This window comes from Drosophila mojavensis, unplaced genomic scaffold (assembly GCF_018153725.1).
Source record: "Drosophila mojavensis isolate 15081-1352.22 unplaced genomic scaffold, ASM1815372v1 contig_74, whole genome shotgun sequence".
In the NCBI taxonomy this organism is placed as follows: Eukaryota; Metazoa; Arthropoda; class Insecta; order Diptera; family Drosophilidae; genus Drosophila; species Drosophila mojavensis.
The window spans coordinates 6282144-6300861 of record NW_025318899.1 but is presented as its reverse complement, the minus strand read 5'-3'; the positions used below and the strand labels follow the sequence as shown (position 1 = coordinate 6300861).

The following is an 18718-nucleotide window of genomic DNA, read 5'->3' as shown; positions in this document are numbered from 1 at the left end:
AAACGATCATGTGCCAAAATTGATAGCCCTAAATCGAAAGAACACGTCAATTGGGGCCTGGCTGTTTAATTACGGCCAAAATATTTGGCTGGAATTTGGTATTTGGCTGTCGTCACGGCTTTGTCTGCCGCCGGGCCACTGCGTCACTCGCCACGGGGACGCCACTGGATCAATCAACTATATTGTCGATCGATCGATAATGGAGAACAGAATTGATTTTTGTGTATGTATGTAATTTTATTTAGCTTTCTTTTTATGCAGAGTTGTCCTAAAATCTTTGACCATTAATTTCGTGTAGTTTCTTGCAGTTAATTACGTGTGTGTGTGTGTGTGTATCTCATATCTGATTGTGTGTATGCATGTATATCTGCTTTATATAGTATATATCTACATATATATGTATCTATATATATATGTGTGTGTATGTTTATCTGTATGTGTGTGTCTTGAAGTATCCACAGCCGCGCACTTCGTGTGACCAACACAGGCTTCAGAACTTATCCAATTAACTAAATATGAAACATAGTAGTTCAATATTAAAGTAAGATTTACATATATAAAGCACACTTAAGCACGTTTCATTCACGGCCACGGCCACGACCACGACCACGCCCACAACACGATCCAAGTTCGTCGCCTACTTTTGCTCGGTGAACTTGGTGATTTGCGGATATTTGCTTGGATTATAATCAATATCCTGCTTAAGGCGCTCGCGTGCACTGTTGCGCACAGCTTCCGTGTAGGAAGCCTGCACCACAGCATCATGGGCAATGGCATTGATCACAACATCAGGATTAACAGTGGGATTCACGTTGCCGGCACCTCCACCATTCGTGCCAGCCAGACCGGAGTTCTGGAGAGCACGCTGCACACCGCTAGAAATTAGGCATTCCACGTTTGATGACTTCTCGTTCTGGATGATCTTGCGACGCTTGGCAGACATGCCCGATATATAAGCATCGGAGTAGGGTGGTTGTGGTAGGTTTTGCTGCAAATGAATTTGGAGCTTGTTTCAGCTATTGCTCATCATTTGATCTTTACTCTCTCCACTCACCTCTGTTTGGGTCTGCAGATCGCGAGTTATCACAGGCAGCCAGTCATGAGGGAAACTGTTATGCCAAGGTTCCGAGCCGACTGTTACCGCGGGCAACGATAGCTCCTGCTCCGCGGAGTTGCTGCTGCCGCCGGCCACGTCGGCCATTTCAACGTCGGTGTCGAGCGATTGTTCTGCCGGCTGTGAATGTGAAGGAAAGGCGAGTAGCGGAGGCCACACAAAAGGCTCCTATTAGTTAGTGCTTTATGGATAACTTGCTCAGCAATTCATTCTCAGACTTACGTCGGCATCTGGGCCCGTTGTCACTGCATTGCGCAGCACGAGGAACTGTTGAGCATCGGCGGTGTCCGTCGTAGCAGGAATTGTGGGATCTATGTAGATGCACAAGAACTGCAAGGCCTCATTGCGGAAATCTGAAAGGATGCGTCGTCTCAGGTGAGCATCAACTTCAAGCATCAAGGTCAAGTCTTTACTTACTGAAACGCAGCGGCACGCTGAGCCGTCGCATCAGCTGCCGCCAGTAGAGCTCCGCATTGGCGCTGCCCAGGCACAGGAAGAGCACGCTGTATAGACGCTTCCGGAACTGATCGCAGATTTGCTTTAGCTGATGCTCGAAGTGGCTGCTGCAAGTGTTGCCGTAGCACAGCTTGATGATGCGTTGCAGGCTCTGGCGCAGCGTATTGCACACGGAGTCCCGCGAATTGTACTCCGGCCGCTCGTACTGACGCAGAAACACGAGATTGTCGCCGAACCAGTCCAGAGCTCGGCCCACAGCCAATTGCATCGTGTCCGGATTGATCGAGGCGCCCTCGAAGACGCTGTGGTGCAGAAAGCTGCGCAGTTGGGCGCGCAGATTGCAAGTCTCTCGGCTGACAGCCACAGCTGCAGCTGCGTCGCCGGCTGAGCCCGAACCCGAACCCGAGCCCGAGTCGGAGCTCGGGGCTGCAGCTGTGGCTGCGGCTGCTGCTGAGGCTGAGGCGGCCACTGGAGTCGCATTGGCTGCTGCGGCGCCACCATTGTTGGTTGCTGCGGTCGAAGTGGCATTAGTTAGCCCCGTTGTTGTGCCGCCCAAAGCTGTTTGCGCATGATTTCTCATATTAGTAACCAGGAAATTGTCAAACATAGCGGATAAAAGTCTGGATACGGTTCTTTGCGCGGACCGACCGTTCGGCTGGCGTGCAACGGGACGGCGGCTCATTGAGTAGCTCGAACTGACAGCTGCGTGCACGCCACCGCCACCAGCAACACCACCACCGCCACCACCACCATTACCACCAATACGATTGGCACCACCAACACTACCACCACCAATAGTCGTCAATCCCGGCGCGCTGCCGCTTCGGCTCTCGCGCATGATGGTGGGTCGTCGACGCGGCATGATACGCGAGATGCTTGAGCCGCTGAAGCTACGCGGCAAGCGAATACCGTTGACTATGAGATGAGATGACACGGATAGAATGCAGATTAGAATGTCAGAGATGCAAACCGGAAGCCTACAACATTGTGTGTGTGTGTGTGTACCTAAAGGTAGAGTCTATGGCTCCAGTCATAGGCAATAGCTCCTAAGCTCACCCTTCAACTTTTAGGAATTGGAGTATTCCAATTGCCTACTATAAGCATTACTAGCAGTGAATAGATATTTGGCAAAGATAAAACTACATTCAGACACTAGGCTCAGATTCGAATTGGACTTTAGTCCAGGAGAGAAGTATAATATATGGAAATTTCCAAATATACAGAAGACAGGCCTTAAGCTCAGGCATGTTTTTGAGTAGCTAGAGTAGGTATAAGGATAATAACAAAACAAGTGCGATATTTATAATGATCTGTTATACAATTCTAAGTATATGTATCTAGAAATTCTGATCTAAATATATACTAAATATAATATAATATACTAGATGTTTTCTGAATAATCTGATGATTAATAATTGAAGTCAACTGAAATAAGGAAAATTATTTTCCTTCTATTGCTCTATTTATAACCCGGTTTACATCTCTGATGAATATGTTAGGATGAGGAAAGCAAGTCGGCCACGTGGCGATGGCGCGACGAGGCGAAGCCGTGCACTGCCCGGGACATTACAGCGATTATATATGTATACATATATGATTTGATGATTATGTATAGATAGTATGTATCATTTGACATATATACATATTAATCCCATATCAAAATTTAAAGATATTCGTTAATCTACGAATTTTCAACTCACCCAGAGCATCAGCGGATTGATCACTTGTCGGTCTTCGGTAGTTGTTTATGTGATTATTGTTGTTGTTGTTGTTTCTGCTGCTGATGTTGTTGTTTCTGCTTCTGATATTATTGTTGATTTGCTGTTGTTGTTGTTGCTGTTGTTGCTGCTGTTGAACCATTGGCTCCGGCTCACGAATATGATGGCTATTGCAGGGCAAGAAACGATCGAACGCCGTATGGGTGGGCGCAATGCGTCCGGCCCAATTGTTGTTGCCGCCAATCTGAATCTGTGGTCGGGACGTCGAGCGCGTCTGCGTGGCCGTTGTGGGCAATGTATTGGCGCGCTGCTCGCCGCTGCGCGTGCCGCTCGATGTGGATGCGGCCGCCGCAGCAGCAGCAGCAGCAACAGCAGCAGCAACAGCATTGGCTCCAGCTGATGCTGCGGCAGCTGCTACATTTGCTTCGCCAGCTCCGGCACTGTCGGTGGCGGCTGCTGGTCGTCCCTGTGCCTGTGCCTGACCCTGACCCTGACCCTGTCCCTGAGCCTGGGCCTGGGCCTGAGCTTGCGGATGCACAGCAGCGGTCATCACATGCACCGGCAAATTTATGGACATCACATTGGGCACATTGAATTCGACACGCAGATCCGCATCGTTCGTGGCGCTATTGACCACGGCCTGAATCAAACGGGCCATTCGCATCTGAGGATCTGCAAGCGAAACAAGAAACAAGTTAAATGAGCACAAAACAAGCTAAACTGTAAGCCAAAACAAAAATCAATTAACTGTGACAACTTTGAATTAGTTTGCATTAACTTATGGATCTGCTGCATAGAGATTTTTTCTAGGTGCTTTATAATGTAGAGCTTTCTAAGCGTAGATTCGATCTGATAGATTAATTGGTTTGCAGAAGAGGTCTTAAGGCTTAAGCATCAAGAGCACATAGAGCTAAGCTTTTGGGTTAATTGAGGATCATAGCACAACAGAGAAGGTTTGCAATATTGAAGCTGGAATGTGCTTTTGAAGCATTTAATTTTAAGCTTCCGCTCAATAAAAGCTTTGGTCGGGTTGTTGAAGTTGTTTTCAGTCAGTCAAATATTATTATGTTAAAGAGAAAAGCTATCAGAGCTCTTCAGAGCTTGGATGAATCCAGCAAATTAATGTGGAGCAACAGAAATACGACGCATCAACACTTGAAGCGTTAAAGCTTTAAATACTATATTATTTTGTTAAGTAAGGGAACAGCTAACATATTATAGAATATGCTTCAATTCAGTAGCAAATCTGTTCAATGAAAGCCGAACAAAAGCTGGGCTGAGCTGTATGGGAAAAGGAAAACCTACTGGGCGTTGGCATTGATACAGGCATATAGAGACGAAGCCTTGGCCTGGGTGCTTCATTAGGCTCAGCCGCACGCTCGGCATGCTCATCTAGAAAATCGACAAGGCATTAATCGTAGGACTTGATTTTCCTATGTTTTGGCTGTTTGAGGATGGGCATATACCCTGGACACTCACCTGCATCTGCACGAGATTGTGTGCCGGCTGCATTGGTGCCAGCTGGCGCCACCATGGGCTCATCCACAGGATCCTCAAAGTTGTCATTTCGATTGGCTAGACCAGCGAAGGCAGCGGCTGCTGCATCTGCATCAGCAATCCCTTCCGCTATAAGCTCATCTTCCCTTCGGTTACGTTCCTCGGGATCTGTATAATCCTCCTCCTCAATATCTTGCATGCTAGACCCATCCTGTGGGTTCTGTGGACGCTGTTCCCCATCGTCTGTAGCATTAGAAACAGCCTGGATAAGATGTGACATTCGAGGATCTGTTGACGGAACGAAATTTCGGATTAGAGTATGAAATTATAAATGGTAAGGAAGATGTACAAAAATCTGTTTTTTCTACAAAAGTTTTGGTAGACATTTTATTTATCTCCCAGCTAATACTTCAAGCAAATCAACGATGAGACAATAAGCTTTTAGGATCAGCCGGAAGCTTTTATGGAGCAACTTTTATGACATTTGCACAAGCTGAATGTAGGGGCTAACCTTAAGAGATCTAGCAAAGCTTTCAGCTAGATGAACTTTTATAAAAGAAGGCTTAAAGAACAGATGTAGAAAAATTAGCTTCAGCTTCAAGCTTTTGGATTAATCTTGCGGTAGTAAAGGAAGGGAACAAGTTAGAACTCTAAAGACAAATCTTTTACTTTGAGTCCGGGATTAGTATATAATAGATCAAAACATAAAGCAAAGCTTGCAAACTTTAAGCCAGCTTTCGATAGCGGATTCTGCTTCTTTGGTAACAAAGATTTGTATTCAAGGAAAACCTACTGGGCATAGGCAATGGTACAGGCATATAGAGACTTAGCCTTGGCCGAGGCGCTGCTTCGACTTCAACAGAGTTTTCCACTTGATCATCTAAAGAAATTGACAAGAAATTGATATCGTCTGCTGTCTATTGTTTGGATATTTCGTCTGATCTAAATATATATCTCCATATTGAATAGACACTCACCTACTCCATCTTGATCAGTTCCGGGTCGTTGTTGTTGCGCTGAAGCTGTGCCTGTGCCCGAACCTGAGCCTGTTCCAGCCACAGTCTGTTGTTGAGGATTAGATGCAGCAGAGGCAGAGGCTGGTTGCGCGGCTTGTGGTACTGCAGACGCTGGCGGCACCTGGGCAATGAGGTCTGCAAGCGGAGCGCTCACCAGATTGGGCGTAAAGATATTATTGGAGCGTATGTAGCCGCTCTGCTCCACGAGAATGGGCCGACAGGTGAGCACACGCGGACCTGGCTGGGACAGATCCAGCATCAAGTCCGAGATGGCGTGCTGGGCGTGCGACAGATAGTGCAGAGCCTCGGAGACACGATCGTAGATGCGCTGCGCATTCTCTCGTCCCGCTGTGTCCTGTTCCTCAAAGCTGGGATCTTGCTGCAAGATTTCGTAGTAGCGATCGAGGAAGGGCGCCAAACGTTGCTCGACGGTGCGATAGCGCTGAAAGACTCGCGCCAGCACCTCGGGACGTGTACGACGGCGCGGACCATTGCCAGCGCCGTTCGGTTGCGTCCCTCCAGCAGCTGCTGTTCCGGCTGCTGCGCCTCGATCCGCTGCCTCTGCCTGCGGCGAGTTGGAGCGCTCGTCCTCACCGGGTGGCGTGTTAGTCCCATCGGCTGCCTCATCATCTGTCTCAATTACATCCTCAATGATCACAGCGGCTGCTGCTGTAGTCTCCTCGCTCGTGTCAACGCTGGCGGCGCCATCGCTGCTGCTGCTTCCAGCACGATCCGATGGCTGTTGTTGCTGCTGCTGCGATTGTTGTTGCTGTTGCTGCGGCTGCGGCTGCTGCTGCTGCTGCTGGTCGCCCTCCTCGTTGGTGTAGACAGTGGGCAGCTGCACCACTGTATAGTTGCGACCAGGTGTGTTGCGTGACAATGCAGCGGTGACTGCGTCCTGTACCATGTCAATGATGTTATTGTTGCGTGGCATATCGGTGGAGGACACGCCCACCTCGACCACCGTTGATTCCATAGTCCAATGCCCGCGCTGTAGTATATCTAATGATTGATTATTCAGCCCGATCTCGGGGTTCTCCAGATATGCAGCTATATTATTGGCACAGTCGATCATGTGCTGGGCAACAGTGATGCGATTAATGCAGAAAGACGACGAGTTGGGAAAGCGATTCGGAGGTGTGCGAGCCTGCAAAGGAATACGATAATTAGCAACAGGAATTTAAGGTAGCCTCGACAGCATTTATTCTTACGCCCGCAGCATTCAGTGGTCCATTGTTCACGGGAATGGCCATAGTGCCCACCAGCATGCCGTCGAGTGTCCTGAAATATGGCGCATTGCGCAGATTTCGTGGTGCTGGTCTGCCGGGGAGGCGGTTCAAGCCACGCATCGGTTCATCGTTGTTCGTTGCATTGGCGCCGCGCTGCGAGAAGGGCGGACGCTCGGCCACATGCAGAACTTTGCCATCGACATCTAGAAAACGGAGATCAGTCATATGTCAATAGGTTGATTGCAACTACTAATGCAAACTAGCCATGACTCACCGTATTCCTTCACCTGTTTGTCATCAGACAACACGCGGCCCTGGTAAATAATTCGCTGATTCTCGGCTGCAATGTTAGTCTTCTCTGCGATTTGGTCCTTGAACTGGCGTATGGTTAACTACGAATAAAAAGAAAAATGTTATTCAAAGAAAAGCGTTCACAACACACAACCTCAAAAATGCACACACACAAGCATGTACTTCCACACAAACTCATACACACACACATGCACGCGCACCCGTTCATACACGTACTTACCTCATTGTCGATGCTGAAATCGTGTGTGCGAGCATCTAAAGTTTTCACCTTTAGGTTTATTAACATTTTGTTAACCGTGCCCGTGCTTATCAAATGCTTCTGAATTAGATTCCTTTACTGTAGAAATAAAACTTACAACAGCCAACGGCAAAGAAAATCGGTGGCCGATGTACGACGGCAATCGTTGTGTCTTGTTTCTGCCAATCGAATCGCTTTCGCATTCGAAATTCGCCTTTGCTCGCTCTCACTCTTTCGCACTCTCTTCGATCCGGTGTAGCCAAGTGTGGAAAAATTTTTATATTATATTTTGTGTTTTATTAAATGTTATATTTTTCTTTCGCCTGCGTTTGCGTATCGCTAATGTCGCTTTTGTGTCGCATCAACTTCGTATGCCAGTTGATTAAAGAGCAACTAAATCGAAATATATTGCTGCCAAATTTTGATAATCACACAAAAATAGCGAGCGGCTACGACCCAGAATTCCTTACTCTTATATGCTTTTTAACAAAATATACTGTATACAAACGTCAGATAATTTATTTATGTGGTATTTTGATACTTTAGCCAATATGGTCACATGGTGTAAAACTCATGCTAACAATCTATCTATCGACTGTTGCAATTTTTAGTATTTTCAGCAGTCTGGCTAGGCTGCGCAATAGAAAAATTTTAGCTATCTGGTTAGCCTGGCCTTACGCTGCAGCCCTGGCCTGCTGCTATGTGGCGCAAATTTTAAAAATTTGAGTTTATCTTTTGGTTTTTTTTTACTGCACTCCCTTTGTATGGGAGAAAACTGAAGAAACAGCAACTGACGTGCTTGCCGCATGTATTATGCCACAGTTAACCCGCTCCAAGGCCTTTGCGACGTCTGCTTTGAACTGCATCCTGTGGGAATTTGCTCAAAAAACTGAATAATAGCAGCAAAAAAGCGAGCCATAGCCGAGGTGTAGAACAACTTTTCGCTTTGAATATTTAAGTGGCAGAGCCAGCAGCGGCAGGTATGCTAAGAGAGTGGGCGGGGCATGGGAGAAGGCGTGCCAGCAGAAAGGCAACGGCAGTGGCTGCGGCAGCTAACACAATTTTTCTTAGACCCCGGAAAATGTGAAAATGCGGAAATGTGATTTAATGTCGGCTCAAAATGATTGCCGAATATTTCGCTTGTTGTTCGAGTCGGAGGGTTAAAGCTTAAATGCTTTAATAAATAGATAAGGGAGCGAAAGAGAGAGAGAATGAGAGAGTAACTATTTACGCGAGGGTGGTTTGAAAAATTGAGAATTGTATGGGTTTGGCAGATTACAAAGGATATTTGTAGAAGTGAAAGGAAATATTTATTTTTAGGAAACATAATTAGATCCGATTTAATTAGCCTAAGATCTTGTATATAAAAAATATATAATACAGAATACTTTTCATTTTGGTGACAAATTTAAACTATAAAAATAATATATATATTATATATGCATACATATATATTAATTGTATACTTTCTAAAATTTAATCAAACATTTAATTTATCAAAAATAATTATAATAATAATAAATAATAATTAATGGAGTTTTGCCTTGGGTTCGCGCAATTTACAAATTGCTTTCAAATGGGCTGTAAAAAAGTTTTTAATGAGTTTTCGACACTTCGCCTCGGTCTCCAAACAAGACTTTTCCCAGGCCACGCCTCATACCCGCCACAACCACCCACCACCCCTACTCCACTACCCCTGCGTTATGCATTTCCATTTTCATTTTCATTATTATTTATTTTTACATTTTTTGTTGCTTTTTTCGGTGTTACTTTTTTTTTTGTCACGCCAAAAAACTTGGTCGTGGCGTGAACAGTGGGCGTGGCAGCAACAATAATTGCTATGTTGTTGCTGTTGTTGTTGTTGACTTAATGAAATTATATCAATCGGTGGATCAGCTACCCTGTAAATGGAAATTCTTGTTATTCGTGCATCTGGCAGCTGGCAAATGACTTTTCTTTTTCTTCTTCCTCTTCTAGTTTAATCTTAATATTTTCATTAGGAAAATTTTTGAATAGGAATTGGAATTCGGAAAGTGAATTGTAATCATTTTCCTTTTGGTCAGCTCCATTATTTTTCTGCCCTTTTCCTTTTTATTGTTCTGCGCCCGCTTTTCCGGCATTTTCTCGGGAGCGTGAAACAAATCCAAGTCTCACGTCAAATTAAATCAAGTTGTAATATAAAGAAAATTGAAGCCAACTCCCATTTGTGCTATAAGACACAAACACACAGCCGAAGAACGGACCGAGAGAGGGGAGGGGGCATGGTTATGGGCAAAACTAGGGTAGCGCGTGTGTGTGTGTGTAAGGGGAAGAGTAGGAGTAGGTGTGGTTAGCTGATTGGCAATATAACAAGCAGAAGACAAAGGCGAAATTAACCCTTAGGTGCGCAAAGATTGAAATGAAAATGTGTTTACTTATACTATTACAATATTATTAAAATTAAAAAAAATTTTTATTATTTTTTCTATTAAAAAAAAAACATCAAAAAATAGTTTTTTAATTTAGCTAAAGTGGCTGTCTAAAGGTTAAGCTCGTACTAATTATAAGAGAGTATGCGAGTTGGGCAATGCATTTATATGAGCTGCTCTAAAAATCACAATGAACACACATACGGGTTAAGCTTAAGGATAACTTATAAGTATAAGAGTACAACTACATAAGCATCGGCTAGTAATCAGATTTAGAATTATAAGAGTTCATATGCGTTAGCTTCTGCTGTGTATTTAAGCTACAGAGCATAGCCAATGAAGCGTGTGCTATAAATAGAGTAATTCATTCTCTCTTTCTCTATCTCTTCATATTCAAGAATTCACCATTGGGTGACAGTGACGATCAAAACGAGCTTGTAAATATAAGAGTGCATTTATGAGTGAGTATGTACTTATTCTACTTAATACAGCTGAACCCTTAGTTAAGTGTATATGTGGCTTAATTTTGCTTCAATTTATATTGGTAATCGACTGGAAGTATATGCGTTACCATACGTTGGTAAATGTTTAAGGATTCATAGTTTTAATTGCTACCACATAATTTCCACTAACCACTAGGGCAATTGCAATTTGCTCACATAAATATATCGCGAACTGTTTTCGCCGCGACCCTCCCCAAATTTATGCTGCACACTTAATCTAAGCTGTCAATGCAAACAGAAACAGCAGCAACAGCAGATGCAGAAGCAGAAGCAAAAGCTCTGCTGAACTAACGTAATTGGTGCACATTACGACAAAACGTAAAAATCGCTCAGTGTTACGTTGCACATTGACCAACACCGGCAAGCGCACATATGTGTATGTGAAGTCGTAAAGTTTTCGTTGCATTCTCAAGCCTTGCACATTTTCGTCTTCGTCTTTCGTCCACGTCTTTGACTTTTAATTTATGTTTCAATTCCAATTAGCAGACGAGGCGCGTGGAGAAGCTTTTATGCGAGTTCCGTTAATTGACTTTCGGCCTGGCAATGGCGCGTCATTTGTAATTGTATACGAAAGGGACAGGGCAAGGGAGATGGAGAGCGGCCGAGTGTGCGAATGCACGAAGAGAGGGGAGAGTCCGTGTGTGGAGTGAGCGCAGGAGAGTGAGTTTAAGTGTGCACGTTTATTAGGCTAGCCAATGCAGCTAATTGAAGTTCAAATTGTGCTCGGGCGTTGAGTAAGGCGCTTAGCGAAAGGAAACCGTTGAAATGTAAGCGCATGTGTGTGTGTGTGTGTGTGTGAGAGAGTGAGTGTGAGCGAGGAACTTGAGAGCGAATACAAAGGCGAATTCGCAGCAAATTCACTTAAGCGACGAAAAAGCAACTAAAGCCAATTTAACAGTCAATACAAAGGCACACACATACACATACACGTATACATATACATACACAAGCTAAGGCTGTTAAGCGCCCACACAATCACATGACGATTGTAAGGCAAACGGAAATAAAATCAAGCATAAATGCAATAATACAATTTATGTGCCAAATTTCATAAGAGCCATAATGGACTCACACACACACACACGCACACTAGCGCATATACACAGAGAGAGATACAGGACACACACAAATCAAGCAAAAGTCATCAACAAACAAAGGTGACTCCTTGCTGAAAGTTGGACGTAATCGTAATCACATTTGTGCCTTTGCCCAGATCCTGAATGTTGATGCTATTTATGTGTCATTTTCATTGAGCGCAAAACTTTTGCAGACGGTCAAACGCAACAATGTCCTTTGCCTTGCTCCCCTCCCACTCTCTCCTTCCGTTCTCCGTGTCTCTCACTACTTCGCTGCAAGTTAACAACATTTGCTTTACGTTTGCCAATTGCATTATAACTCAATTGTAGCTGAGCGATTTTTATGGTATCGAATGGATGTATCGAATCGTTTTCTTCGACTCGCCTCGAGTGCCGCCCAGCTATTGAGTGACTGTGTGTGCAGCAACAACGGTACTTGAAATGCTGAAGAGACGATAACAAAAGCTGTTGGTGTATGGAAGTGTGTATACCCTTGAAAATATATGCCTTAAGCTAATGTGGAAAACTAAAAATAAATAAAATTAAATTAAATTAAATGGAAAGGTTTTATAATTAATAAATAATAAATACAAATAATAAATAAATAAATTTAAGAGTATATATTAAAAAATTGTGATTATATATAATTCTGGTCGAAAATCGGCCGAACTAGAAAATCATAGTTAATGTAGTCAAGTTAGAGTTATGTATAGTTAGTTATATCTTATATCTTGGGTATAGAATTGTCTTGGTCATATCAAGGGTATATTTATCTTGGGTATATCAAATTAATGTGAAATGCTAAATATACAAAAGTAAGCTTAAAGCAGTAAATAGCATCGAAAAGCTTTAAACTGAACCAGCAAGAACTTTTCTTAAATTTCCAGCTATGCCTGAACTTCAGCTAAAAGAGTTTCCCACATAAATAAGAGTTTGGCTTAAAACACATGTATGTATGTAATGTCTGTATAACATTGTTTTGCTGCCCCACTTAAAATAGATACATACATATATACACGTTAGAGTAATTGTACAATTGGCATGCAAAGACATTTGAAAGCAGTTGAGGGCAGAAGCTGTGGAGATGCATTCACAATTTGGGCATCCTTAATGCATCTCCGATGGGCCATAAATTGTGACTGGGCTGTTATTATATTTTGGGCATGGGCACGCCGAGCTTGAGGGCACTTCAGAGCCGAAATGCTGGAATGTGGAGCAGGTGCGCCGGCGACCTCAGACATGGCCAGCTGTAGCTCAATTGCCGTTATGCAATGCGGCCGTAAGTGTGAGGCACGCCCTCCATTTGCTGTCACATTGTGGCATAAATTGATTTGCCACGATCTCCGGCTAGAAATGGATTTATGAAAGTCACGCAAAAGCCAATCGCATTAGACGTAACGCTTCGCCCACAAATTGGGCCAACAAAAAAAAAAAAAAAAAAAAAAGAGTAAATGATAGAGATATGAGTAATTATTGATCGAGTTAATGCGCATTTATAAGGCCTGCGGGCGGCAGCAATGGGCAAACAGTTGCTCGACTTCCCTCACAGCTCAAACATGTCTCGCGTATGCCTCTCACTAATCTCAGCTCTTTTGCTGCTATCGCCCACCTGGGCGGGCATTGGCTACCTGGCCGACGAGCACGCCGTGGCGCACACCCAGCAGAATGTGGTCAGGAGCTACGACGGCACCGTCTCCCACTATGCCAAGTCCGTGTCGACGCCCTACTCTCAGGTGCACAAGCAGGACACACGCATCAGCAACAATGTCTACCAGCCAGCCATAGCCAAGACTATCAGCTATGCCGCTCCAGCTCCAGCTCCAGCTCCGACTGTCTATACATCGCATCAGCCCGCCGTCTACAGCCAGGCTCCAGTCTACCATCAGCAGCAGCAGCAGCAGCAGCAGCAGCAGTACCAGCAGCCCATTCCGGCTGTCCAGTCCACCTACTCCAGCCACCAGCCCATTGCGGTGCACTACTCACCCGCTGAGGCGGTCTCCCACATGAGCTTCGATGGTTTCGGCACCCACTGGGGATACTAAGGAGGCAATTTCAAATAGTTTTAAGAGTTTTGCATTCAATAAAGACATTTGTTAATATGTGAGAGCGATTTGCTTATGAAGACTAGAAAATACCCTATCTAACATTTGGGGAATATATAAAGAGCGGAAATTAGAATTTGAGCTCCGACTAGAACACTCTTTAATATGTTATATATAACTACATATAACTACACAGATTCCTCACACTACTCCCCAGCACATCTAGCTCTCTTATTCATCCACTTAAGAATATCCGCCAGAGATCTCTCTGACTCTTAATGTGTTATTTAATAATCGTAATCTAGTTTTTATCACAGTTCATGGCCGGAGTCGGAGTCGGAGTCGGAGTTTTCGCTCACGTCTTCGTGTTGCTGTATATAAACAAATCATAAAAATCCACACAAAGTGCTGCACACTACAAATAGCCTGAAGTAGGACATTAGCTTGGCTCTTCTACTAATGCCACGCCCACCAACTAACGCCCCATCTGTAACCACAGCGAACGAACGAGCAGCAGCAGGAGCCTGAATGGTCGGGTTACGTGATTTGTGCAGCGCAAACTTAAAAATCGGACATGAACGCTACGTGACTCGCATGGCAAGCGACGGTCGAGGGACTCGAAGATGGAGGCGGAATCGGAAACGGAGCGAAGGACACAGCAGCAACTGAACTAATCGGATTTCTTTTATGCGCCTTCGGCGTGTGAAAGGGGTATATGGGGTTGGTATTGAAATCGAGCAAATTGTGAATATTCTAAAGATGTGATTAAAACTTAACTATTATCGATGAGCTGCAAAATCGATAGAGATCGATTATAATCGATATCTCTTTATATATTCAGCATTTTGGCAACTAGCAGCTCAACTCGAACGGCAAGCGAGCATTACGCAGTCAACTACACCCGACTGCAGCATCTTCAGCTTCTCTCTATCAGCTCTCAATCAGAACTTTGCCTCGTTATGAATTATGCACATTGGCGATTGCATGCAGCCAGAGAAAGAAAAGCGAATCGACCTGAGATTCAGAATCTATAAATTGAAATCACATTTTTGCTAGCTCATTAATTCGATGCCACTTAACTTGAGCTAACAAAGAGCCAAGAGTCAATTTCGTCTCATAGTCTTGCCATAAATGATGGCTCCATTAGATGGCAATCAGCTGAATTGCCTCAGCCAAAAGAATTTCAAATGAAAAACTGCCCAAAAAGAAAAAGGCTCAAAAAGGCTCAAAAACTGTGCGAATTACATTTCGCTTGAGCAACCAAAAAATAAAAGGGAAAAGAAAAATGTTGTAGCTTGCAACAAATTGCAGTATGACAAAATTTTGCGGCTATAAACAGCGCTTAAATGCAACAGTCAGCGGCAGCAGCTGCCACGTCCTGCTCTTGCTCCTGCTCCTGCTCCTGCTGCTCCTGCCTGAGGTCCTGTCGCGCCACTTGACTGCAGAAAGGCGCAATGATAAAATATTTGCTGGCTAAAAACTTGCCAGCTAAGTGTGTTTGTTGTTGCGGCCAAAGTTGAGTGGCAACCGCTATTCGCCTGCCTCGCCTCCTGCTCCTCCTGCCCCATGTCCTTTGGCTGCCCGTCGACAGGAAGTTGTGAGAAAATAAAAATGCAAATATGCCCAGTAAGACGTATTTATCAACATAATTACATTTTTTAATGGCTTTTTAAACCGCAAAATGGCAAAGCCGCAAAATGCAGATAAAACTGGAGCAGAAGACTAGAAGATATACTAGCTAAACAGTGTTGTTGTTGTTGTTTTCTACTTTAACTATGTTGCTGCCCCTTCTATAGTGTTTTGCTGCAAACTGTTTACTAACTCAATTAGCCATTTCAGCGAATAGGCTTAGTCTTAATGAAGTTATTTTCAGTGATAATTACCTAACTGTATCTAAGCACAGCTAACTGTAGTTAAGTATATACATGCATAATTATAGATGACTATATATATATAAATAGCAGTTGACACTCTCAGCCAAACTGCATTCTTGGCAATCAGAAACTGCAACTCATTTCGATGAGCACAATTTTCCATAAACAACAAGTAATAAAGTTGTTGTAGGCCGCATCCGACTGCCTAATACTCGTTCAGAATCAGTATATACAGTGAGGTACGTAAATTAGTTATTGTTTCAAATTTAAAGCCTCTAGCTTCGATAGCAATGAAATTAATATCATTTATCCCTTTGCCTTTGCGCATAAAAAGCTCAAAGTTCAAAGCTGTGCAGAAAATGTATCCGCCTTAAAGCCTCTGGCATAAGCAAGAGCACGCCGATCCAGTCCCTAAGAGAGCTTTTGCAACAGAGAGCTTTTGCAAAAAGATATGTTGAGCGTGTCTAAAATTGATTCACATATGCAATTCAGCTCTTGGTGAGCACAAAGAGAGGCCGCAATAAGTGTGGGAGAGGGAGACAGAGAGGGAGAGGGAGACAGATAGGGAGCGAGAGAGCCTAAATTACGATTAAGTCAACATGTGTTTGATAGACAATAACATGGCGAATGTGAGCTAAAGAGAGTGTGTGTTAGAGGGAGAGGATGAGGACGAGGCCGTGAGTGTGAGTGTGAGCAGCAACAGTTGAGCGTAAAATGAAATGATCTGCGCTCAGTTGTTGCTCGCCATTAACAGTGATCGGTTCTACGTTTATCGCTGCAAAAATATATGTACATATATATACAAATTTATATACATATACATATATGTATAAGATTGCGTTTTCGCTTGCTGACTCACCTGCGCATAGCTGGGCCGGCAAACGCTTAGCATGTCGGGAATCGAGAATGGCCTCGGAGTCAAGTTGTGCTTGCTAATCTTATTGATAACGCACCTGCATCAATCGTTGGCATTGGGCACCTCGGGCGTTGACGCCTTCAAGCGACGACTGCGTCGACAGATGGCGCTGCCGCTTCAACTCGATGACTACCTCAGCTACGATGAGATGCTGGCCTACATGGCGCAGCTGGCGAGGGCGTACAGTGATTACGTTACTCTTCAAGATGTGGGCGTAACGTACGAGCAGCGTCCACTGAAATCGCTAACGGTAACTAATGGCGATGGACGCGTCGGCAAGAAGGCGATTCTACTCATAGCCGGGGCACATGCGCGCGAATGGCTAACACCTGTTGCCGCCTTGTACACCTTGGAGCAGCTGGTGGTCAGGCATGAGGAGAATGCGCATTTGCTGCAGGACTACGATTGGATTCTGTTGCCGCAGCTCAACCCGGATGGCTATATGTTCTCCCGCACTGTGGACCGATCGTGGCGCAATACGCGTTCGCCCAACGGCAACAATTGCTTCGGCACGAATCTCAATCGAAATTACGATATTGAGTGGGGGCAGGGCTATGCGGAGCTACAGGATTCCTGCACCGATCACTATGCGGGTCCTAAGCCCTTCTCCGCGCCAGAGTCGCGAGCGGTGCGTGACATAATGCAGGATTTGGTCCAGAGCAATCGTGGGATGCTGTTCATGACGCTGCATACGCATCACACAACCATTTACTATTCCTGGGCACACACGAGGTAGGCATAACCAAGGATCGATTCCGAGAATGAGATAAAATCTTTCTCTTCTAGTGCCAGCAGTGCCAATGACAAGGAATTGCACGCCGTGGCGGAGGCTGGAGCTGTGGCCATATTCAATGCGACTGGCACAAGATTCGCCTATGGGCAGTACGGCAAGGAGGATGCCTTTGGGGGCACCAGCGTTGACTATGCCCATTCTATTGGATTTCCGCTGAGCTTTGCGCTGGAACTGTCCGGCGAGCGAGATGGACTTACCTTTGACTTTTGGCCACCAAAGCACCTGCTGAAGGACCTAGCCGAGGAGTCTTGGGTGGGCATCAGTGCCATGGCGAGGAAAGCCATTGAGCTCTATCCACCGACGAGGTCTCTGTCTGTGGCTAAGGATTACTCTGCCTCGTCTAGCTATAGTCTGACTAATATGATGAAGATACTATTGCTTATGATAATCATAACGGTACTCTCTCGCTGACCAGTGTTGGTTAATGACTTAAAAATAACTTAAATGTTTGTGAGTGTATTTTATAATGAAACTAACTTTTGCATATTTGTTGTACAAAATAGGATTTTAATGTACAATCTATGTATATATCATATATATATATATATATATATATATAATATATATATATATATATGTATTGTATATAAATATTGTTGAATATCTGCTGAAAATCCATAAGCTGTTACTTAAATAATTACATACACTTATTTTAAATATAATTAACTTTTAAATATACTGTTAATTAATTTTAACTGAAAATAAATAATATGAATATATCATTATGTACTTACTGACCCATAGAAACCGGAAAAATTAAGTAAGACAGGTTTAAATAAAACTTAATTTTGTTAAAGAGGCAAATAATCAATTCAATCTTCTATCACATATTTCACACACACATACATCCATTACAACGCTATCAGAATCTCTCTCAATTAAAAATCCAATTAGTAAAATAATAAGTATTTACATGCGGCTAGTAATACTTATAACATTTCGACGATGCCCAACAACAAAAAATATCTTTACACCATCGCAATTTAAAGAAACTGCTTTAATTGTTTATTCTGTTCTATATGCCATTTCGATTGTTCATTTATATCAATTTTCAGAGCAGTTGGCGCCTTAACCGAAATATCAGTTGTCTCGCATTTAACAAAAATTATTTTAAATCCACAGCAGAGCCAGGCTGAGTTTGCTGTTACTCACACACACACACACACACACACACCCATACGCAGTGCCTTGCTCATTGAACGAAAAGCTCGCATTACTCATACGCCGCGTTGTTCGCGTGCTATTTGCTTGTTTGCGCTGGCTATCAACGTGACTTGGCTGTTGAGCACTGGGCGGTCTCTTTTACAGTTTCTGTTGCCGGTTCTGTTTCTGTTTCTGTTTCGTTGTGTGCTATCACTCGGATTGTCTGATACGTTTCACATGCTGCAATTAACGCAACAAATTGCATTTTTAATATGCGCAAATTAATGTGGAAAATCTTCCATTTTTTGTTACCCTCTCTCTCTCTCTCTCTCTCTCTCTCTGTCTCCCTCAGAGAGTTTTATTTATAACAGTCATTGCGAAAA

General features: G+C 43.9%; 3 protein-coding genes across 7 annotated transcripts; 2 read left to right on the top strand and 1 right to left on the bottom strand.

The window, feature by feature from the left end:
• Nucleotides 1–216: 216 nt before the first annotated feature.
• LOC6581582 (large proline-rich protein bag6) lies at nucleotides 217–8208 on the bottom strand. 5 transcript variants are annotated; one of them, XM_044009608.1, is made up of 12 exons: nucleotides 7563–8208; nucleotides 7305–7422; nucleotides 7013–7233; nucleotides 5763–6948; nucleotides 5579–5665; nucleotides 4768–5073; nucleotides 4594–4680; nucleotides 3271–3960; nucleotides 1532–2485; nucleotides 1337–1467; nucleotides 1055–1282; nucleotides 217–988 (listed from the first exon to the last, which is right to left on the bottom strand). In XM_044009608.1, the coding sequence occupies exons 1-12, from the start codon at nucleotides 7626–7628 to the stop codon at nucleotides 638–640; spliced, it is 4425 nt and encodes a 1474-aa protein (XP_043865543.1). In that variant the 5' UTR covers nucleotides 7629–8208; the 3' UTR covers nucleotides 217–637. The 5 variants fall into 5 exon arrangements, with proteins under 5 accessions (XP_043865543.1, XP_043865544.1, XP_015017402.1 ...); XM_044009609.1 differs by having other exon boundaries at nucleotides 1055–1234; nucleotides 7563–8206; XM_015161916.3 differs by having other exon boundaries at nucleotides 1532–2128; nucleotides 7563–8205.
• Nucleotides 8209–12874: 4666 nt separating this feature from the next.
• LOC6581581 (pupal cuticle protein C1B) lies at nucleotides 12875–13699 on the top strand. The gene has a single exon (XM_002007272.3). The coding sequence runs from the start codon at nucleotides 13085–13087 to the stop codon at nucleotides 13607–13609; it is 525 nt and encodes a 174-aa protein (XP_002007308.2). The 5' UTR covers nucleotides 12875–13084; the 3' UTR covers nucleotides 13610–13699.
• Nucleotides 13700–16224: 2525 nt separating this feature from the next.
• LOC6581580 (carboxypeptidase B) lies at nucleotides 16225–17711 on the top strand. Its single transcript, XM_002007271.4, has 2 exons — nucleotides 16225–17131; nucleotides 17186–17711. The coding sequence occupies exons 1-2, from the start codon at nucleotides 16374–16376 to the stop codon at nucleotides 17601–17603; spliced, it is 1176 nt and encodes a 391-aa protein (XP_002007307.1). The 5' UTR covers nucleotides 16225–16373; the 3' UTR covers nucleotides 17604–17711.
• Nucleotides 17712–18718: the final 1007 nt, after the last annotated feature.